General features: G+C 42.4%; 1 protein-coding gene across 3 annotated transcripts in view; it reads left to right on the forward strand.

The window, feature by feature from the left end:
* ylpm1 (YLP motif containing 1) overlaps nt 1–24,324 on the forward strand; it is a 117,014-nt gene that overhangs the window by 46,396 nt on the left and 46,294 nt on the right. For all 3 annotated transcript variants that reach the window (XM_072273974.1, XM_072273965.1, XM_072273955.1), the window contains exons 6-13: nt 1,626–5,897; nt 11,459–11,552; nt 14,873–15,098; nt 15,564–15,656; nt 15,819–15,993; nt 16,536–16,684; nt 17,371–17,516; nt 18,638–18,700. In XM_072273974.1, the coding sequence (XP_072130075.1) occupies nt 1,626–5,897; nt 11,459–11,552; nt 14,873–15,098; nt 15,564–15,656; nt 15,819–15,993; nt 16,536–16,684; nt 17,371–17,516; nt 18,638–18,700 (5,218 nt within the window). The remainder of the gene's footprint in view (nt 1–1,625; nt 5,898–11,458; nt 11,553–14,872; nt 15,099–15,563; nt 15,657–15,818; nt 15,994–16,535; nt 16,685–17,370; nt 17,517–18,637; nt 18,701–24,324) is intronic.

The following is a 24,324-nucleotide window of genomic DNA, read 5'->3' on the forward strand; positions in this document are numbered from 1 at the left end:
TAAACAAACTGATGCAATAAGTAGGTGCACGGCAGGTGAACTTTAATTCAGAGAGCTATCAGATGGTTAACTTTGGCAGGAAGAGTAACAAAATTATATCGGGAATATACAGTTCTGAAAAGGTACAGGGGTTGAAGAATGTAGAAGCTAGAACTTTTTGGAGACAAGAAAGCTGAGGGGAAATTTGATAGAAGCATAATGAGGGCAATTGTGAGGTCCTGTAACTCAGGAAGAGGAGTCTAAACGCAGGCTATATTTTACGTGGATTAAGCTTTCAAAGGTACCAAAATACAAAGGTATATAATTATTCTTGTGTATGAATCACAAAATATTAGCAAGATGGTTTGGAAAGCAAGCAATATGTTGGCTTTTATGCAAGATGACTGGAATGTAGAAATAGAGAATTATTCTTACAGGATATGGTGAGACCAAACTGGGAGTATAATGCTCCTTTTATTCAAGAAAGGATTTGAGAAGGTTTAATTCACCAGGTGACATCTTGGGTTCAGAGTCTTGTTCTGTCTCAAGCAACTATAGCTCTATATTCTTTGTTGTTTCAAAGAATGAGGAATAATCTTATTGAAACATATAAGATCCGAATGGGGCATTCCCAGCTTGAGATGTTTCTGTTAGTGGGAAATGGCTACTAGATGGTGGTCTTTTAAAATTGAAATGTAGAAGAACCTCTCACAGGGGATGGTGAATCTCTGGAATTCTTTATTCTGGAGAGTTCTGGAATTGAGACCACTCAATGTATTTAAAAAGAAGGTGGGTAAACATTTGAAAGATTCGGGAATTCAGCACAATGGAGAACTGGCATGGAGGAGGAGTTACAGCCCATTGAATAGCAAGGAGGTGACTTGAGACAGAGTGAGCTACTCCAGCTCCTATTTTTTTATGTTCTTCTACTAAATGATCAGAGTCAAAAATAAAGATAAAGAGAATTAACAGCGACATAAGAAAATCTTATGTAGTGTGTGATTGTAGTCTGGAATGCGCAACCTGCAGATATGACAAAGGTAGGTTCCATCATGGTTTGTGAGAGGTACATGAAGGAAAAAAATTGCAAGGATGCAGACATATGGTTGGTGGAGCTGGAAGGTTGCTACAGTTGTGATGCTCTGAATGGCTTCCTCATATTTCTCAAATAAGTTGTTTTCCTTGGAGCAGAGAAGATTATGAGCAGATCTAATGCAAGTATTTAAGCCTATAAACGGTATAGGTAGAAAGAGAAACTATCATCTATGGCAGATGAGTCAAGAGCCAGAAAGCGTAGCATGGAGGCGATTGACAAAAAGAACCAAAAATGACTTGATGAAAATCTTTGATATACAGTGAATGATTAGAGTCTGCAGAGCACTATTATGGATAGTAATGAAGGCCAATTAAACTATAGCATTCAAAGGAGATTTGGATATGTATCTGCAAAAAAATTCATATGTTTATATTTAAAACATGTTTTTGATGACTTACAATTAATTTAATATGTAATTCAAGACATATTTGTGGAAGCAATTTGATGTACTCGTTTTCACGAAAAGATAGACTGATTTTATAGAATGTTTCAAGTTATTATTAAAAGGACCTATTGGCCTTGCGATCAAATGTTGATTTTTGTTCTGTAGGTTTGATGGGCCTCATGGAAGAGGAAAGCGCAAGTTTGATGAACCAGGAATGAGAGACCTTTCTCGATCACGCTTTGATTCAAGAGGTCCCCCATTTCAAGGTCATTGCTTTGAAGGGCAGACTGTGGGCCAGCATGGCGAGGGTGCTGGACAGCACATTGAGAAAGAGGCTGCAGCTCATCATATTGAAAGTGAAGTTAGAGGTTCAAGTGTTGAAGATTCAACTCGGCAGCCACAAGATGAGGAAAAAGCTCCAGGACATCAACCTGAAGATAAAGCATTGAGTCAGGTTGCAGAAAATGAATTTCAAACACAGGATCCAAGTAATCGTCTTGAAAAACAAGGTTTGCTTAAGCATCCTGAGGAGCAGGGTTCTGGAAATCAACTTGAGAAGATAGATAACACCAAGGAGCAGGTTCCTGACAAAATGCTAGATAATTTCCTTCAGAAAAAGGGAAGTTCCCTCGAGGCACAGGGCCCTATTAATTGCCAAGAAAAGCACGGTCCTGGTAATGAACTTAAGAAGCAAGGTAATAGCTTTGAGGGTCAGAGTCCCAATCGTTGCTTTGAAATGCAGGGTGCCAGTAACGGCATTGAAAACCAAAGTACTGGTATTCTCTTTGAGACCGAGGGTCCTAGCAAGAGCGTTGAGGCCCAGGATGCCAGCAAACAACTTGAAGGGCAAATTGCAAGTAATAGTATCAAGAGTGAGAGTTCCGGCAGTCATCTAGAGGGTTCAGGTCCTGGCAGTTGTCCTGAGAGTTCAGTTCCAAGCAGTAGCTCTGAGGGTCAAGGTCCTGGCCAGCGTTTTAAGGGGCATGGTCCCAGGGGTCGCTTTAGAGGCCATGGATCTGGCAATCGTGTTGATGGCCATGGTCCTTACGGTCGCTATGAGGGCCAGGGTCAGGGCAGCAGTTTCGACGGTCAGGGTCCCGGTGGCCATTTTAAGGGCCCAGGTGTGAGCAACCGCTTTGATAGCCAAGGTCCGGGTGGCCACTTTGAAGGCACGGGTCAAGGTGGATGCTTTGAGGGTCCAAACAGCCGCTTTGATGGCCAAGGACCAAGAAACTATTTTGACAGCCAGGGACCGAGGGGCCATTTTGAAGGTCCAGGTGGCCGATTTGAGGGACCGGGCAGCCATTTTGAAGGCCAGGGTCAAAGAGGCAATTTTGAGAGCCAGGATCCAGGAAGTCACTTTGAGGGTCCGGGAGGCCGTTTCGATGGTCCGGGAGGCCGGTTCGACGGCCCGGGTCCTGGAGGCCGCTTCGATGGTTCGGGCCCGGGAGGCCGCTTTGATGGTCCGGGTCCTGGGGGCTGCTTCGACGGTCCGGGTCTGGGAGGCCGCTTCGACGGTCCTGGTTCAGGGGGCCGCTTCGACGGTCCAGGTTCAGGGGGCCGCTTCGACGGTCCGGGTCCAGGGGGCCGCTTCGACGGTCCGGGTCCAGGGGGCCGCTTCGACGGTCCGGGTCCAGGGGGCCGCTTCGACGGTCCGGGTCCAGGGGGCCGCTTCGACGGTCCGGGTCCAGGGGGCCGCTTCGACGGTCCGGGTCCAAGGAACCGCTTTGAGGGGGCAGGTCCATGGGGCCGCTTCGAGGGCCCGGGTCCAGGAGGCCATTTTGAAGGCCCAGGTCCAGCAGGCCGCTTTGAGGGCCCAGGTTCCAGAGACCACTACGAAAGCCACGGTCCAGGAGGTCATTGTGAAAGTCATAGTGCGGGAGGCCCCTTTGAGGGTCTGGGTGATGGCAGTTGCTTTGAAGGCCAAGGTCAGGAAGGCCACTTTGAGGGCCAGCTTCAGGGAGGTCGTTTTGACCGCCAGGGACGAGGTGGCCACTTTGAGGGTCAGGGGCGTGGCGGCCGTTTTGACCGCCAGGGGCGAGGTGGCCACTTTGAGGGCCAGGGGCGAGGCGGCCACTTTGAGGGCCAGGGGCGAGGCGGCCACTTTGAGGGCCAGGGGCGTGGTGGGCACTTTGAGGGCCAGGGTCGAGGCGGGCACTTTGAGGGCCAGGGTCGAGGCGGGCACTTTGAGGGCCAGGGTCGAGGTGGCCGCTTTGACGGCCAGGGTCGAGGCGGCCGCTTTGACGGCCAGGGTCGAGGTGGGCACTTTGAGGGCCAGAGTCGAGGCGGGCACTTCGATGGCCAGGGGCGAGGCGGGCGCTTCGAGGGCCAGGGGCGAGGCGGGCGCTTCGAGGGCCAGGGGCGAGGCGGGCGCTTCGAGGGCCAGGGGCGAGGTGGGCACTTCGAGGGTCAGGGGCGAGGTGGGCACTTCGAGGGTCAGGGACGTGGTGGTCGTTTCAAGAATCAGGGGCGAGGTGGTCATTTTGAGGGACAGGGACCAGTCAGCAGATTTGAGGAGCAGGCAACTGTCAATCAATTTGAGGACCAGGGCCCTGGTGGTCGCTTTGGGGGCCAAGGTCGAGGTAAATATTTTGAGGACCAGAGTCCTGATAACTGCTTTGAGAGTCAAGGACGAGGCCCAGGTAATCGCTTTGAGTATGAAGGTGCAGGAATTAATCGATTTGATGGTCCTGAGGATAGTCGCTTTGATGGCCCAAGGGGTGGATGCTTTGATGGTTCAGGTGGCAGTTTTTTTGAGGGCCCTGGTGTTGGGAATTTTGAGAACCTAGGTGGCAGTCGCTTTGAGAAACAAGGCCCAGGGCATCGTTTTGAAGGCCAGGGTTCCGGGCCACATATTGAGGGACCAGGCGTAGTACACCGATTTGATAGACAGGTTCCAGGACAGAGACTTGAGGGTTCTAGACAACGAGTTGAGGGTTCAGCTGGGAGATTTCAAGGCCCTGGTCCTCGGTTTGATGGACCAAAGGGACCGAGATTCAGTGGTCCTCGTGGACCTTCTCCTAGTGGATCCTCTGTGCCTAGCTCGAGATGTAAAGGTCCTCAAGTTGCAACTGGGCAAATTGGACAAGATTTAAAGTCATCTTCAGAGCAAGTTCAGGAACAAGTAAAAGCTGTTGGAGACAAGAACTTAGAGACTACAGAAGATAAGGATGTGAAACAAAACATAGATACTGTACCACAGGCTTTAGTGAAGCCAGTAGATGAAAAAATTCCAGCCCATGCAACTTTATCTGCCACAGACCCTAAAGATTCAGATACTTCAGTTAGCAAAGATTTGTTGAAAAAAAGTGCTGACGTATCTAAATCACATGAAATTCAAAAAAAAATGGACGATTCTGAAGCAGCAACTCCTTCAGTAACTGTTCCTCAGGTCCAAAGCGATCCAGCTAAAATGCTGTCTTCAAATGCTTCAGGTACTGCAAAGGCAACATCTGAAAAGCACGAGCCAAAAACATTAGAATCAGGTAAAAGGTTTGAATCTGCACCAATGCGTCGGAATAATGACCAAGAAAAAGGCCCAGAGCACAAGCCACAGATTGGCAAGGATTTTATCCCTATGCGTAAGGGCGATGGTCCCAGTAACATTGATGGTCCGGAGATGAGACCATATCAGAGGACAGAAATGCAAGCCTCTTGGCATCATGAAGAAAGGAGACAGATGGATGATCGTTTCTCTGGCCCTAGAGGAGCTCCAGATTATGATAGAGAGAGAACTTTATCCTGGGAAAGGAATAATTGGACAGATACAGGTCCAGACTTCTGGGATGAGCGCGATACATTTAGGAGAGATGAACGGTCACTTCTTCGTCGGCCCCCTCTGACTCAGGAAGTTTTAAATAGAAGGGAAAACCGTGGTCCTCCAAATGAATCTTTTGACAGAGGTTTTGACCAAGAGTTTGACAGGAGTGGAAGGTCTCATGAACATGGTTTTAACAGAGACAATGAACGGAACAGAGACTACTTCCACAGACCAGAGGATTGGGATCATCACGGTCATGGACGAGAATTCTCTCCTCTACATCTGCGAGCAGACAGGTGGAGGGAAGAACAGTGGAGGAAGGAGCCTGAAAGAGGTTATCGTCAGGACCAGGAAAGGGAGTTGTGGGGTCGGGACTATCCAGAAAGACAAGACTGGAGGAGAGATGAACGAAATTATACTCCAGACAGGTTTGGCTGGCAGAGAGAACGGATTGATGACAGGAGATATCCAGAAAACGACAACAGGAGGTTACCCTTTGACAATTTGCCACCCCAGACAGGTCCTGGTCATGTGTCCACTTTACCTGAAAAACCACCACTGTCTTTCTCTGATAAATCTATGGTGGATCAATCACCAGATGGCCAAAATATTGTAGCATTGTCTGAACGAGAGCATGAAATCATCTTGAAGGCTGCACAGGAATTGAAGTTATTACGGTAAGTGACTTTATACAGTAGATGTGTGATAAAAATATAGTTGTATAATGTGCAAAATATAACCATAACAGAAGTTATTGAGAAAACCCAGAATTTTGCTTTCAGTTACCAAATAGTTCAGCAGATTTATTTTCTCCCAGATCCTCTGAGGTTTACTACTTAGTGATATATGAGAACATCAAAAGTTTTGTTTCTCTCACAATATTGTCACCCTTTTCAAGAAAAGGTGCAGGTAATCTTCCCCTCAAGCTTCAAGCAACAATTTGGGCAATTAGACATTGATCCCAAAGGAAGTTACAGTGTCAGAGCATCATTACAAGTGCACAGATATGCCTCAAACATTCTAACACTTCCCCGGCTGTAGGTTGACTCATTATAGAGCCTAATGGCCAGGGATAAGATTGACCTTATATTGCACTCTTTGGAGCAGTGCAGTTGTCTTAGTCTGTTATTCAAACTGCTCCTCTGTTCAGCCAAGGTAGCATGCAGAGGGTGAGAGGGTGGTCCAGAATCGCCAGTGTTTTCTGTAGGGTCCTTTGTTCTACCATAGCCTCCAGTTTGTCCAGTCTGACTCCTATAACAGATCTAGCCTTTTTAATCAGGTTATTGAGCCTGTTGGCATCACCGGTGTTGATGCCATTGTCCCAGCACACCGCCGCATGGAAGATTATACTGGTGACAACAGGCTGGTAGAATATATGAAGGAGGGGCCTGCATACTCTAAAGGACCTTAGACTCCTCAGGAAGTGGAGGAAACTATGGCCCTTCTTGTACATAGCCTCTGTATTGGTGCTCCACTCAACTCTGTCATCCAAGTGCACCCCTGGCACTTGTAGGCCCTCACCATTAATAGTAACAAGGAGCAGTGCAGGCTTAGTTTCCTGAAGTCCATCACCATCTTCCTTGTCTTACTGATGTGGAGCTGCAGATGATTCAGCTTGCACTATTTGACAAAGTCCTCCACTAGGGCCCTGTATTGATTCTCCCATCCTCCCTTAAAACACCCAACTATTGCTGAGTCATCAGAGAATTTCTGCAGATGACATGACTCGGTGCTGTTTCAAAAGTCCGAGGTATACAGCCAGTACTGGGGCCACAGGCCTGCTTATATCCACACCTGACACACAGCTCTGAGGCTGCACAAATTGTGGTCTGCCAGTCAGGTAGTCCATTACCCAGGATATAATGGAAGTGCCAACCTGCATTGAAGGGAGCGTTTCCCCCAGCAATGAAGGCTGTATGGTATTGTAGGCACTTGAGAAATCAAAAAAATATGATCGTCACAGTGCTGCCCTGCTTATCCAAATGGGAGAAGGCTCTGTTCAGCATGTAGATGACAGCATCTTCGACTCCACTGTGCTCCTAGTAAGCAAACTGCAGGGGATCGAGGGCTAATCTGACCAGGGTTCAAGAGGTGAGACAGGACCAGCCTCTTGGGACTTCATAATGTGTGAAGTCAGGGCTGCTGGGAGGTAGCCTTTCAAGACTTTCTAATGACCCTTCTTGGCTACTGGGACCACACATGATGTTTTCCACACAGTCAGGACCCTTAGTCTACCTTTCTTCGTTCATTGTTTTTGGTTTATTTTCTGTTTTTTTTAACACTCCCAATTCCTCAGTTTAAAGTCCCATTTATCCTTTCCACCAAGAACTCCCCTTTCTCTCTTACTTCAGGTAAACAGGTTCCAGCGGTGTTGCTTCTTTGTGTATCTCTGCCCTTGTTGCATGAAATAGAATCTTTCACACCACTCCTTTAGCCTCCCTATTGAAGTTTTCTTATGGTCCAGTACCATTTCAGGTTCTAGCTCTTGTGGAGATGTTTAATAATTAATATAATGGAATTTGCTGCTATCCAAAGCAGGGTTAGTGACCTGTGCTTTTCTGTTGTTCTCTCTTTTTCTCCAATATTTAAGACTTCGTGATACAAGAGACTGCAGATACTAGAATGCTTCTGATTTTTTTTTTCAAAACATCAGCAATACTTTTTGCAGTCCAGACGCATAACTCTTATAAATTAATCCACATTGTTTATGTTTTATATTTTTGTTCTTTAAAAGGGTAGAACATTGACTTTCATCAGGCACTAAAACTCTGAATCAGGGGTTTCAACCAGGGGTCCACAGACCCCTTGCTTAATGGTATTGGTCCATGTCGTAAATAAGGTTGTGATCTCCTGCTCTGATTAAATGTTAAAATCTCAAGCTTGAGTGAACCACTACAAGTCTTGCAGTCATTACTCTCTGCACCAAATTCCTCTGACTAAATTTTCAATTTTACACACTGTGGCTTTTCACTCTCTTTAAAAACCCACCGTGTGGCCAATAAATGGCAAAAGTTTACAATAAGAACATATATACACTACGAGGTAATATACATGAAAATGTAATTTGTTTTAATGCTTCTGATGAAGGAATACTCTGTATATGATGCCTCCAGATAAGTTAGCAGTGGTTCCATTTGGGGAAAATAAATTAGAATTGAACTTGGGATTGGAATTGCTTTAGTATTGCCACATGTACTGAAATACAGTGAAAAGTTTCTCTTGCATACTGTTCATCCAGAAGAAATCATTATACTGTGCATTGCGGAAGAGCAAGGTAAGACATTAACAGAATGCAGAATAAATCGTAAATGCTGCAGAGAAATTGCAGTATAGGTAAACAATAAGGTGCAAGATCATAACGAGGCAGATTGTAAAGTCAAGAGTCCATCTTAATATACCAGGGAACCATTTTATAGTCCTTATAACAGCAGGCAGCAGTACAGTGCAATACATAATAATTTAAAACCATAAATTACAATAAGAAATAAATTTTGAAAATAAATAAGTAGTGTAAAAATAATGAGGTAGTGTACCTGGGTTAATTGTCCATTCAGCAATCTGATGGCAGACATGAAGAAGCTGTTGCTAAGATGTTGAGTGTGTCTTCAGGCTCCTGTATCCCCTGCTTCATGGAGGTAATATGAAGAAGGCATGTCCTGGGTGATGGGGATCCTTAATGATGGATGCTGTCTTTTTGAGGCTTTTTGACGAATGAAGAGAACACTAGCTTACCGTGCAACATCATTTGTTCTTTGTTTCTATCTTGATTATACCTCTTCCCTCTGTCTCCTGTAAAAATGCCATTCCATCCCCTTTCTCAGTTCCTTCATCTCCAGCGCATTTATTTTGAGAATGAGACATTCCTTTCCAGACATCAGCGATGTCCTCCAGCGGTTATCCTGCCTCCACCTTCATCTCCTCCATTGCCCGGACATCCACCCTCACTTCATCTTCTGCCCCCTAATAGGGATAGAGTAACTCTTGTCTTCACCTACCACCCCATGAGTCTCCTCATCCAGCACATCAATATCCACAACTTTTGCCATTTTTAACAGAATGATACCATCAAATGCAACTTTGCCTACCCCTACTCTCCGCTTTCCACAGGGATTGTTCTCTCTGTGATTCCATTGTCAATTTGTCCTTACCCACTAATCTCTCTCCCGGCATTTATCCTTGCAAGCAGAAGAAATGCTACACCTACCAATTAATCTCCTCCCTCAACTCTGTTTAAGGCCCAAACAATCCTTCCAGCTGAGGCAACACGTCACCTGTGAATCTTTTGAGGTTGTTTACTATATCCGGTGCTCTCAATGTGGTCTCCACATTGGTGGGCAGACTGCTTTGTCAAGCACCTTCACTCCATCTGCAAAAAAACAGGATTTCCTGATGGCCAGTCTTTTCTCCTCACTTGTCTTATCACTTCCACCAATGCCTCTCTTCCTTTCTTCCATGGTCCAATTTCTTCTTCTATCAGAATCTTTCTTCTCCAGCCCTTTACATTTTCTATCACCAGCCTCTTACTTCAACCCCGCCTCCTTCCCAAACCACCTGGCTTCACCCTTCCCCTCTCCCCACCTTATTCTGGTCCTGGTGAAGAGTCTCATTCTGAAATGTTGACTGTTTATTCATTTCCATAGCCTGACCTGCTGAATTCATCTAGCATTTTATGGGTGTTGCTCTGGATTTCCAGCATCTGCAGAAAATCTCTTGTGTTTATCATTTGTTTCTGATGGCACCCAGATGATTGCATCATTCACCATTTAAAAATTGTTTGGCCATGTTTCCCAGTTCAATCTGGTTCTTTAATGGGACTAACACTGAGACTTTTTTTTTGTGATCAAAACTCCAAGTAAAGACTTTCACTATTGCAAAACTACAAATTGCACAGTATATAAGTAAGCAATAATTAATCTGATTCTGAAACTCCCTAAATTCAGTTTAGGAAATGTGATTTCTAGGATGATCTGAAATGTGGAAGCTTGATTTGCAGAAGCCTGTCAACACAGCATGATTGTGCTTTATGTTGATGAACTATGGATGAAGAAGATTGGTGTGACCATGGTGAAGTTATTGTTGGCCAGTTGTGTTCAGCCACAGTATTAAGCAATGATGCAGCTGTAATTTGGATGTTCCAGAGAGTTATTTGATATTCTGACCAGCTTCCTGATATATACAGGGTAACACCTTTCCTTTCAGGGGTGTTTTGATTTACTTTTAGATACTAATGGGACAAAAAGCAGGGGAAAACATTGCCTTTGCATATCACTTTAATAACAGATACTTAGAAACCTTTCATTGGTGACATGAACTTTAAAAGCAAGCTATTTACCCAAAAAGGAACTCATTAGAGTTTTTAGCACATTTGATACTTATCTGTAAGAGAAGTAGAACATTTACATTTATTGCCCCACCCTCAGCCATACTGGGTTCTCTGGCATATTTTTCGACTGCCCTCAAGAAAGGTGTTGGAAGAACACACACCAATCATCATTGAGGGGTCAGCAGTGGAAAGAGCATCACCATCTCAAAGGATCTTTCCTGGGCTTAACATGTTGATACAATCATGACTGTGGCACACAGGGGCTCTACTTAATTAGGAGTTTGAGGAGGTTTGGTACATCACCAAAGACTAGTAAATTTCCACTTAAGTAACCTGGAAAGCCTTCTGGCTGGTTGCATCACTCTCTGGTACAGAGTGCCAAGTGACAGCTCCATCATGGGTGCAAACCTTCCCATCGTAGAGGACATGTTCCAAAGTTGGTGCCTTTAAGAAGGAGATATCCATCATTAAGAACCCTCATTATCCAGAATATGCTATCTTCTCAATGCTACCATCAGGGATGAAGTAAAGGAGCCTGAATACACATAGTCTACCTTCTAGGAACAGTTTCTTCACCTCTGCTGTCAGATTTCTGAATGGTTCATGAACACTTCCTCTTTTGCACTATTTATTTATTTAGTTTATATTTAATTTATAGTAACTTGTTATGCCTATATTGTACTGCTGCCACAAAACAACAAATTTCGTGACATGTCAGTGACAATAAACCTGATTCTGAAGTCTGTATTGCTTTTCTTGTGCTTGAAGCAAGACAGATATTTCACCCATGAAATAAAATTTCTAGTCTAAGTCACTAGGTTATATTTGTTATACCTGTAGCTTTCTGTTATGAATGCAACTGTCTCCTTCACCAGAATTAAACCCAGTGATTGAACTTTTTTTCTTGTACTTCAGTGAGTTACAGGAGATTGGCAAAACTGATTCTACTGGAATGCCTCCAGTAATTCAAGATTACCAAAACTCTAAAACTGGTAAAGACTTTTACAAGGTAAGAGGATATCCAGCTAACACTGAGAAAAAAATGAATGATAGAGCATTTGAGTTGTCTATGGCAATTACATGAAAAAGTGCAGCAGCATTTGAAAGATAGTTGCCTTTTTTTTTTGCTTTGTTATCCTTAAGGGGACAAGAGAGACCAGGTCTGCTTGAAGGATTACTGAAGAGATTGTGGAGGCATTTATAGTAATTAAAGAATCATTACAGTCAGGAATGGTTCCATCTCAGTCCAAGGAGGAAAAAGACAAGAAATTATAGGCCAGTTAGCCTAATTTAAGTGGTTGGTAAAATTTTAGAGTCCATTATTGAGGATGAAATCCTAGGTTATCTGGAAGCATATGATAGAATAGGCCAAAGTCAGCATTGTTTCCTTAAGGGGAGATCTTGCCTGACAAATACGTTGGAATTCTTAGAGCAAGTAGCAAGCAGGATAGCCAAAGCAGAGTTGGTGGATGTTGTTAATTTGGATTTTCTGAAGGCCTTTGACAAAGTGCCGCACATGAGCCACGGTATTACAGAAGAAATATTGGCATGGATAGAACATTATCTGACTAGCAGAAGGCAAAGTATGGAACAACAGGCTTTTTCAGGTTAGCTGCCAAAGACTAATGGTGTTCCACAAGGGTCGGTGTTGGATTCGATATCATTCATGTTATATGTTAATAATCCTGATGACCGAATTGATGGTTTTGTGACAAAGTTTGTGACTGGTACAAAGATAGTTGGAGGGGCAGGGGATCCGCAGAAGGGCTTAGACAGATTTGGAGGATGGAAAACATTGCAGGGAAGTGTATGGTCATGCACTTAGGTAGACGGGACAAAGGCACTGATTATTTTTGAAAAGAGGAGTGATCTCAGAAATCAGAAGTGGAAAGAAGCTTTTGTGTCCTAGTGCAGAATTCCCTAAAGGTTAATTTGCAGGTTGAGTTAGTGAGGAAGACAAATGCAATACAGGTCCACAATCCCTTATCCGAAATTCTGAAATCCGAAAACAGAAGTTTTTTTCGTGGAGCGTGTCGTTTGGCACGCCAACAGCTGATGTCATTCAGGTGTGACGTGGCAGCACTAGCAGAGGCCGCCAGATGTCGGTTGTGGCTCAGCGCTCGTTCTGGTTATACGTGCACTTGCTGTTCGCTGATATTTTGTGTTCACTGTTGACTTGGTGTTTAATTTCACTGTGAAAATGTCAAAAAGAGCTGCAGATACCCCTATGGGTAACAATGAGATTATGGCAGTTTACTCAGTTAAAGAGAGATTGCTTAGACAAAAACCTACGTTAATCAGACAGATGACACTTGAAGAAGTCTTTAAAAACGTCGTCTGTCGTAGAGCTGCTTCATAAGTTGAGAATCCTGTTCCTGGCCCATCAGGTACCTGTAGAGTACTTAGCTTAGTTTGAACCTGTATATGCCCTAGAGTATTGACATTCTATATTTATTCCAATAAGTCAAAAAGAGCGTGGATCGGGAAAACCCGGAAGTTCTCTCTCCAGCACCCGTTGTTTGAGCACGTAGACTTTTTTCTTGTCATTATTCCCTAAATAATACAGTATAACAACTATTTACATAGCATTTACATTGTATTAGGTATTATAAGTAATCTAGAGATGATTTAAAGTATACGGGAGGATGTGCCTAGGTCCAGAGCTCCCCTGGGTCCTAAAGTCCACCCGCACTGAGACAGATTAATTATTAATATAATTATCAATTTTCTGAAATCCGAAAAATTCTGAATTCCGAAATGCAGCTGGACCCAAGGATTTCAGATAAGGGATTGTGGACCTGTATTATTGTTAATTTCAGGAGTGCTAGAATGTCAAAGCAAGGTTGTAATGCTAAGGCTTTATAACACATTGGTCAGATCACACATGGAGTACTGTAAGCAGTTTTGGAGCCCATATCTAGGGACAGATCTGCCGCTGTTGGAGAGGGTCTAGAGGAAGGTTTGAAGAACAATCCGAAGGATGAGAAGGTTATCTTTTAAGGAGCCTTTGATGGTTCTGGGCCTGTACTCACTGGAATTTAGAAGACTGAGGGAGAATCTCATTGAAACCTTTCAAATATTGAAAGGCCTGGATAGAGTGGACGTGCAGAGGATATTTCCAGAAGTGGGAGAATGTAGGACCAGAGGCATAGCATTAGAATACAAGGATGTTTTTTTAAAACAGAGCAGAAGATGAATTTCTAAATCCAGAGGGTGGTGTATCTGTGGAATTTGTCGTCACAGGTGGTTGTGGAGGCCAAGTCATTGGTTATATTTAAAGGGGAGATTGATAAGTGCTTGATTAGTAAGAGTGTGAAAGATTAAGGGAAGAAGGCAAGAGAAGAGGGTTGAGTCAGAATGCTAAATCATCAATGTTAGAATGGTGAAGCAGACTTGATGGATTAAATGGCCTAATTCTGCTCTGATGTTATGATCAATATAGTCCTCTATGTGTGGAGCCATAGGAGATGGGTGAGATACTAAATGAATATTTCTCATATTTATCCCGTGGATAAAGTCATAGAAGCAAGGGAAACTAAGAGTGATGACCTAAAATAAAAATCTACTTTACAAAAGTGGAGGTGCTGGCAGTCTTACAGTGTATAAAGGTAAATAAATCCCCAGGGCCTGAGTAAATGTATCATAGGATATTGTGGGAAGGCAGGTGAGAAATTGTGGGGACTCGGCAGATATACTTGTGTCATCTTTAGCCACAGATAAGGTACTGGAAGATTTGGAGGGCGGCTTATGTGACTTCATTTAAGAAGGATTATAAAGACTAGCCTCACAACATAGATCTCTCCAATTCTAGTGATTTCTTCTCTCCCCCTTTTCTTTTTTCCATTCCTCTTTCTTGCTCCCTTCTTATCCCTTCTCTTCTCCTCACCAGCCTAGCATCTCCATCTCATACCCCTTTTCCCTTTTCTCCCATAGTCCATTCTGCTCCCCTATCAGATTCTTTCTCTTTACCTTTTCCACCTGTCACCTCCAAGCTACTCACTTCATCCCCCTCCCCACCCACCTACCTCCCCTCTCACCTGGCTTCACTTATCACTTTCAAGCTTGTACTCCATCCCCTTCCCCCCACTTTCTCCTTCTGCCTGACCTTCATAGTTCCTCCAGCATTTTGTGTGTGCTACTTTGTAACTTATTGTGGGTTTGACTAACAATTACAGCATTTTTTTTTACTGTTATATTATTCTGCGATAGTTTATTTGGTAGCCTCACATGGTACATGCATATGGTTTTTAATATCTTGAGATTTGTAGTGCCTGTGTTCTATGCAAACATCTTATTCATGTCATTGCTTTTTCCTAAATGTCATTGTAGGATATGACAAAAACCGAAAACTCATTACTTGGACCTGGACCATCTGCTGCTCCTATCCAATCAGAGCGTTGGGATACAGATACATTCCATGGCTTATGGGATTCTGTGTCTCAACCCAAAAATCCTGATTCTAATTATGGTTACAGTGAGCCTTCATCTATCTCGACTGCTCCTCTAAGCAAGGCACCACCAATTCAGAAAACAGTTGATTATGGACATGGACGTGGTAAGTGTGAAATTGACAATTGCTTGCATTTATCTGATATGTTCAAAGTAGTAAAATATCCTTTGACTCTTCACTAAAACATAGTAACCAAAGTGGCATTGTCGTGGGGAAAGTTTAGAGTGTAGAGCCTAAAGCTTGGTTTATTTAGGACAGCGAAGTGTGCATATTTCTTTTCTGCACATAAGGTTTCTGTCATATACCATTCCTGGCTTGGTTGACAGTTTGGACACTTGAAGTGCTTCCAAGTTCAAAGTTTTTCTTTAACAGTTACGTTTTTTTCACCGCTATTGTTGTTACACTCGCAACGGCACCCTTTTTCAGCAGCAAAATTCTATTTTCAGGCTACTTTGTGTGAGTCGCTAAAATGAGAATCTGCAAGATCCCTTGATAAATGTAAACATTGAAAAGCATTACTTTCGAGTGGGTTATTCACAAAAAAAAACTTCATTTTATATTCTCTTTCAGATTCAGGACCACCAGGAAGGATTGAACAGATCCCTTATGGCGAACGAGTTTCACTCGGCCCTGAGCCAGTACGGGAAAGGATGTATGACAAAGGTAGGCTGACAATTGTGAAATACTTTTCCTGATCATTGAAAACACCAAAATCTTTTATTGTATATGAAGTCTCATACAATTTTGCTAGTACGTTTATACATGCGACCAAATGTGTCAAATAGCCTGCAGATATTACATTCAAGTGTTTCTCTTTCTACTTAGATGTACTAGGCCCTCGAGATCGTTTCGGAGACAGAGATTCATTTTTAGAACGAAGGGGAGATCCTTATTTGGATCGTAGAGATTTTGATAGAGAGCATGATCCATACAGGGATAGATCGATGGGCGATTTTGAAAGGGAAGGATTTGATCGTGAAAGATTTGGGCGTGAAGAAAGGTAAGCATGATACCCATTTCAGTAAGTTATTAATCAAGATGAAGAATACTGTACACTGAATAAATATTTCTGTGCCACATCTAGTGAATACTTATGAAGATAGCCAAATCACAATATTCATTTCTTTTTGTAACTGAGCCCAAAATAATGATACAATATTCTAATAGATGCAAAGGTATGGTAGATTGAGATAGTTATGATGTGGCAGATTCAGTGGTGTATTTCCCTGAGCTGGAGTGTTTAGAACTGGGTGGGTGGGGGGGGGGTGCGGTTCTCAGACTTAAAATAAGGAGATGGCCATTCCAGGAGAAAATGAGAAGATGCTTTTCACTTGCAGCATGTAGATCTTTGAAATTCTCTACCCAAGAGCTGTGGAGGCTCAGTCACTGAGCGTAGTTGGATATCAAGGGAATAAGAGGATTTGGAATTAACAAGGAAAAGTGGCACTGATGAGAACTTGTCAGGCGCTGATGCTTTTCATTTACAATGTAGGTAAACAAAATTCTTTTTCCAGTAATTATTTTTGTATGCTTCATTTACAGAATGCCTCATGGTCCACCTGGTAGATCAAGTGGATATCACAACTATCAGGACAATAAAGACCCTTTCAACCGAGGGGGATTTGAAAGGCCACAGTTTGATCGCTTAACTGATCGACCACCATTTGATCATACACCGACTGGTTTTGGAGGTAACTATTGTAGAACTATTAGTAATATGTTCATGATTTACATTCATGAATTGGTAATTTGCAATATTAACTGTATGACAGCTCACCTGAAATACAATTAAATAAGTGTGTTACACCAGATCTGCATCAAACTGTTGCATTAAATGTTCATTTTTGGCTATTCGTGTGATTTCAGATGTATTGGCAGTTTAAGGTCCTTGTGCTACTAAATTGAGCTCAATAGTACAATTAGAAATTCATATTTTGATGATAGATTCAGTTATGTTGGAACCATCTCTAGGTAGGAATAAAATCTCAGAATGAATCCATTATATTGCACTCTTTAAGTCAGCCATTGGGGAATGCAATCCCTCCATAATTTCTCGCCTGTGCTCTTTTCTATCATTATCTAAATTTACATGAGTGCCACTTTTCCATTTTGGCTATCATTGCAATTGAATGTATTGTTTGTTAGGTGGTGTTTTAGTGATGGTAATTTGGGATTGTATATATTCCTGATGTGGCTGTACTACTTTTGAGAAGTTTTGAGCCTTTTGAATTATTTGATCTGTCATATAACATTATTTTCTTGATATCGTATTCTGATTGATGAGCTGAGGGTCATTTTATATCTTTTTTATCTTTACTCTTAAACTAATTTGTCACTATGGGATAAGTCAAATCTCATCAATTTCCAAATATTTCAGGTGAAAGAAGAGGATATTCTGATGAGAGGATACCTGCCTCAGCCCCTCATCCAGCACATCCTCCTCCACGTGTTGAAAAAAAACCAGAAAGCAAAAATGTTGACGATATTCTAAAAATGCCTGGCAGACAAAGTCGCCCTGATAGGGTGAGTTAAGTTGATCTGTTTCATGTGTTTTGTAGTCATAGCACCTTATATGGAAGTTGAGTTAACCAGTTCTATGTAATGTTTGAGTATAATTTTGAAGCTATGTGATAGAAATGCAATGAAATAAATTTCAGTCAAACCCTTCCTCTGGAGTCAGTGAAGTTAGTTTTCAAAGACCTGCAGAGTCTTAAGTCCATAACCAAAGCACCAGTAGAACATTATAGATTTCTTAGCATCTTGCCATGTACTAATCTCTAAACTAACATTACACATGGCAATTACTTGTATTACAGATCTGAAGATCATGAGACCTTTATGCACAAATTGGTTTGAATCCTATTATTATCTCAACAAATTTATAATTTACATATTTTGTTTAGGTCATATACAATTATATATATTTTCCAGCGAACCTGGCATATTTAAGCATGGGAATGGAGTCGCAGTGAGTTTAAAAGCAGTGCAGGAGATGGAGCCCAAATGAGATTAAAGGGAACATGGGAAATGGTGCGAGGCGGCAAAACATCTGGATTTCTCAAAAATTATGCAGCTGGTTATTGAAGCTTTGCTCTACCAAAAAATAAATCATGCTCAGTTACTGACAGAAACTGCACAGCCCTCTGAGGTAGAGAATTCTAGAGATACCCCACCATCAATGTGAAGAAATTTCTCACTTCGGTCAGAAATTACCCACCTCTAATTTTAGACCATGGCTCCGATTTCTTGGCTCTTCAGTATGGGAAAACATCTTTACTCTATCTATCCTATACAGCCCTCCTAAGAATTTGGTGAGTTTTATCTGGTTACCTCCTAACCATCTAAACTCCAGTGATTAATGGCATAGCTGACTTAACCTGTCGTCATATTGCAACCTGCCATTCCAGGAGCTAACTTTTGCTGCACTCTGTCTTAGTATGTCTATCCTTTTTTAGGTAAGAAGACCAGAATTATACACCATTATTCCATGTGTGGTCTCATCATTCCCCTTATAACTATAGTAAGGCCTGCACTTGAATCACTTCGCAGTTAAATACCGTTATTTTCCCAAAGGCCTGGAGCGCGTTCATGTCTGTACAATAACTTTGAACATTGCTTTCATTATTTTTCCTGATTTATTACAGATTGTAGTTATTATGCGAGGACTCCCTGGCAGTGGGAAGACACATGTTGCAAAACTCATTCGTGTAAGTACCTCTTTTGATAGAAAAATATTAAAATTTTATCCTCTTTGGAAGCATTGTATAGGAGATCCCTTAATACTTGTGAGACTACATAATTTGTATTACACAGAGCAAAAGGGGTCATGTCAGAATGTGCGATTTACCTTCGCACTTCTAATTAGGAAAGGATATATTGGGAAATATACTGTATTTTTCCCTTGCTATCAGCAGCTTGTGTCTGGACATGCGTATGTATCCTTATTGATCAAGCTTAAAAACTGATGTACTGTAAATTGTTCAGGGTGCACAAGGTATAAACTCCTGGCTTAAGTTTTCTGGAGAGTATCCAGCTTCTACAAATTATCATTGGGAAATTGACGAGCGGAGATGTCAAGGAAATGAGCACAGTTGTGAGAATAGTAGGGTAGTGCTAGGGGGAGAGTTTCAGTTTTCCTGTATTGACAAGGCCACACAGAGTTCAAAGAGCCTGGATGGGATTGAACTTACACTATGCATTCATTATAGTTTACTCTCACAATATATATGTAGAAGAACCTACTTGGCAAGGAGCTCCTGAGGGAACAAGGAGGGCCAAGCAACTGAGCTGGCACTGGGGAACTCTGGATCCAGTGACCATAATTCTGTTAGTTTTAAAATAGTTATGGGAAACAATAGAATAGCTCCACAGGTTCAAGTCCTGAACTGGATCAGGATCTAGCTGGAGTCAATTGGGCAACTATATTTAAAGGCAAAAGAACAGTTGGCAAGTTGGAACCTTTTAAAAGGGTTATGTAAAAACTCTGGCCAGCACATTCCTGTTAGGGTGAAGGTAGACACATCAAATTCAAGAAACCCTGGCTGGCAGGAGATATTGAGGCTCTGGTCATGAAAAAAGTGTACATCACTTTTAGGCAGCTGAGTGCAAATGAATCCCTCCCTTAAAAGAGAAATCATATGGGCAAAAAGCCTCTGAAATTGATTTAGCAGGCAAGCTTAAAGATAATTCTTCAGTTATATTAACAGTAGAAGAGTGACTATGGAGAGACTAGGTCCTCTTAAAGGCCATCAAGGGCCTCTGCGTGGAACCACAGGTAATGCCAGATTTTTAATGCCTATTTCTTTTCAAAGTTTGCTAAAACAAAATAACATGGGTGCTAAAGAAGTGAGAGTAATAAGTAATGCACACGAAATGCTGGAGGAACTCAGCAGGTAGTGAGGTCTTAGAACGGGCATATAACGAGGAAGGGGCTATTTGTATTCTTGAAATGAATTAAGGTGGGCAAAACCCAAGAGCTTGACCAAGTACATCCCCAGACCTCATGGGAAGCCCGGGAAGAAATAGCAGAGGCACTTGTAGGGATATTTGCATTGTTGTTGGCCACTAAAAAAAAGTTCCAGAAGACTGGTGGGTAGCTAATGTTATTCCATTGTTCAAGGGTAGTAAGGATAATCCAGAGAGCTACAGGCTGGTGAGGCTGACTTCATTTGTAAGGAAGTTACTGGAAGGAATTCTGAGGGACAAGATCCACTATCACTTGGATAGTCTAGGCCTGATCAGGAATGGCATAGTTTTGTGTGTGGGAGATCATATCTGACAAATCTTTTGGCGTTTTCTATAGAGATAACTAAGGGGATAGATGAAAGTTCGGCAGTGAATGTTGTCTACATGGACATTTGTAAGGCCTTTGACAAGATCCCACCTGGGAGACTGATCTAGAAGATTAGGTCACTGGGTTCAGGGGAGCTGTCAAGGTGGATTCAGAATTGGCTTGATGATAGGGAGTAAAGGGTGATAGTTGAATTTGATTCTCGGACTCAAGGCCTGTGATGAGCGGGATGTCCCAGGGATCAGTGTTGGGACCTCTGTTATTCATTATAAAATTAAACAATTTGGATATGTCCGTACAAGGAAAGATTAGCAAATTTGCCGATGATATTAAATTAGGGGAATTTGCTGATTACAAGCAGGTTACAGTGAATTGCAAAGAGATCTTAATCAGTTAAGGAGATGGGATGAGGAATGGCAAATGGATTTCAACTTGAATAAGTGTGAGGTAATGCTTTTTGGATATTTCAAGCCAGGGTAGGACTTACAGATTGAATGGCAGGGCACTGGTGAGTGTTGTGGAATGGAGTTCAAAGTAGATTTAAAGTTCAAAGTAAATTTATTATCAAAGTACATATATGTCACCATATACAACCCTGAGTAATTTTCTTATGGGCATAATCAATAAATCCATGACAGAATAATAACCATAATAGAATCAATGGAAGACTGCGGGCATTCAGCCAGTATTCTCCCATATATGTGAGTATGTTCCTCTGTCCCACTACACTCATTGCTGAAAGCAGCCATGCAAGTAGACAGGGTGGTGAAGAATGCATTCAGCATGTGAGTCTTTTCAGTCAGGACATCAAGTTTAGGAGTAGGGACATTAGGGACTACCTATGGGAAGCCTGTGGCACTGAGTCTCCAGTTTCCCCGGGATCAATTAAGTATGACTATGACTAGCTCAGAAGGGTAGGTAACTGAAGAGGATGGAAGCAGTAATAGGGGACTCTATAGTCAGGGGGACAGGTAGGTGATTCTGTGGATGTGAAAATGTTTCTGAACACATCTACAATTTCCTGAAAAGGGAGGGTGAGTAGCCAGAAGTTATGGTAAATATTGGTACTAATGACATGGTAGAAAAAGGGAGGACGTCCTGATAAAAGAAGACAGAGTTATGAAGGAAGCTGAGAAGCAAGACCTCATGGGCAGTAATCTCAGGATTTCTGCCTGTGCCACGCAACAGTGAGGATGGGAATGGAATGAAATGGCAGATAAATGTGTGGCTGAAGAATTGGAACAGGGAACAGGGAATCAGATTTCTGGATATTTGGGACCTCTTCTAGGGCAGGTGTGAGCTGTACGAATGGGACAGGTTGCACTTGAATCCGAGGAGGACCACTATTCTTGCAAGCAGGTTTACTAGAACTGCTGGGAGTGGTTTAAACTAATACGGCAGGGGGATAGGAACCAGTATGATAGAGCTGAGGATGAGCCAGCAGGTTTACAAGTAGATGATGAATGTAAGGAAGGTCAAGCCAATGATTGGGTACAAATGTCGACAGAACAAAGAGTTAAATTGTACCACAGAAGCAAAATTCAAAAGGGGGAAGAATGCAAGACTGAAAGTGTTGTATATAAATTATATGTATATAAGCATTCAGAATAAGGTGGATGAACTCGTGGCGCAATTAGAGATTGGTTGGTATGATGTGGGTATCACTGAGTCGTGGCAGAAAGGCCATAGTTGGGAGCTTAACATCAAAGGATATTCTTAGTATCAAAAGGACAGGCAGGAAGGCATAAGTGGTAGTGTGGCTCTGTTAGTAAGGGATGGAATTACATCTTTAGAAAGAAGTGACATAGGGTCAGAGAAGGTTGCATTTTTGTGGATGGAGTTAAAGAAATTGCAAGGGTTAAAAAACCATTATGGGAATCATATATAGGCCTCCACATAGTAGCCAAGATGTGGGGTTGAGATTGCAAAGGGAGCTGGAAAAGGCATGTAATAAGGGTAATGACACAGTTGTAATGGGGGACCAGTATGCAAGGGGATTGGGAAAATCAGATTGGTGTCGGATCACAGGAGAGGGAATTTGTTGAATGCCTATGAGATGTGCTTGAGGCTACTCAGGGGAAGGCTACTTTAGATTGGGTGTTCTGTAATAACCCATATCATATTAGAAAGCTTAATGTAAAGAAACCCTGAGGACGCAGTGATCATAATATGAGTGAATTCATGCTGTATTTTAGAAACATAAGTCACATGTATCAGAATCGCAATGGAGTAAAGGGAATTACAGAGGCATGAGCGAGTACTTTGCCCGGGTGGACTGGGGGAGGATACTGGTGGGAATGACGGCAGAGCAGAGGTGGCTAAAGTTCCTGCGAATAGTTCACAGGGCGCAGGATAGATATGTCCCACAGAAGAATTTGTTCTCAAATGACGGGTAGACAACTGTGGCTGACAGGGGAAGTTAAGGGCTACATAAAAGCCAAAGAAAGGGCATATCAGGTAGCAAAAGTCAGGGGGAATTGGATGATTGGGAAGCTTTCAAAATCTAACAAAAGGCAACTAAAAAAGCTAAAAGAAGGGAAAAGATGAAGTACGAGAGCAAACTAGCCAACAATATAAAATAGGATACCAAATTTTTTTTCAGTTATATAAAGAGGTGAGAGCTGGAAAATGATGCTGGTGAGGTAGTAATGGGGGACAAAGAAATGGCAGATGAACTTCACTTTCAATCTTTTTTTTATGGATTTAAAAGAATAGGGATAAATACAAACCAGAGGAGAGGTTATCTCAAATACATATTTCAATAATAGTACAAAGAAAGGAATATACACTGTCAAAATCATGTATAGTATTAAGCTACTATAAAGAAAGAAAAGAACCATTTCTCCTCTTAATAGTTCATAGAAAAAAGACTGAAGATTTCTGTTATTGAGAAAAAAAAACCCACTAAACTAACCTAAAACAAACAAAAAGGGACTGGGCAGTCCATTTTGAGGATACAGTTTAAAAAAAAGGAAAAGTCCTTCTGGTCAAATCTAAAACTACGCGGAGAAGAAAAAAATTAACTGAAAAAGTAAAAGAATTGGATCATATGAAAATATTGAATAAAAAGTTGCCAAGTTTGCTCAAATTTAAAAGATGTGTCAAACGTCCGACTCCTTATTTTCCCAAACTTAAACAAGACATAATGGAGGAGAGCCAAAAAAAAAACAGTAGGTGGATTGGGATCTTCTCAGTACAATAATGGGGATTTTGCACCTGTCTTCATGGGGAAGACACTAGCTGTATGCCAGAGGTCCGTGAGTATCAGAGAGCAGGAGTGAGTGCCATTGTTAGGCAAACTCAAAGGTCTTAAGGTGGATAAGGCACCTGGACCAGATGGACTACAGCCCGGAGTCCTGAGAGCAGTTGTTGAAGAGATAACGGATGCATTGGTCATGATCTTTCAATAATCACTTGATTCTTGTATGGCCCCAGAGGGCTGGAAGATTGGAAATATCTCTCCACTCTTTAAGAAGGGAGGAAGGCAAAAGAAAAGAAACTATAGGCCAGTTAGCCTAACCTCAGTGGGTGGGAAAGTGTTATTAAGGATGAAGTTTCAGGGTACTTGGAGACTAATGATAAAATAAGTCAAAGTCAGCATGGTTTCTGTAAAGGGAAATCTTACCTGACAAATCTGTGGGAGTTTTTCGAGGAAATACCAAGCAGGGTAGACAAAGGTCTGCATTCCAGTGTACTTAAGGAGGTGGCTCTAGAAATCGTGGCAAGTAAAGGCATCCGTTAGCCTTGCAAGACCATGGATCTGCACCTGGAAAGTCTTCACTCTCCAGGGCGCAGGCCTGGGCAAGGTTGTATGGAAGACCAGCAGTTGCCCATGCTGCAAGTCTCCCCTCTCCACAACACTGATGTTGTCCAAGGGAAGGAAGGCATTAGGACCCATACAGCTTGGCACCAGTGTCGTCGCAGAGCAATGTGTGATTAAGTGCCTTGCTCAAGGACACAACACGTTCCTTCGGCTGGGGCTCGAGCTCACGACCTTCAGGTCACTAGTCTAATGCCTTAACCACTTGGCCACATGCCCAC

This window comes from Mobula birostris, chromosome 1 (assembly GCF_030028105.1).
Source record: "Mobula birostris isolate sMobBir1 chromosome 1, sMobBir1.hap1, whole genome shotgun sequence".
Lineage (NCBI taxonomy): Eukaryota > Metazoa > Chordata > Chondrichthyes > Myliobatiformes > Myliobatidae > Mobula > Mobula birostris.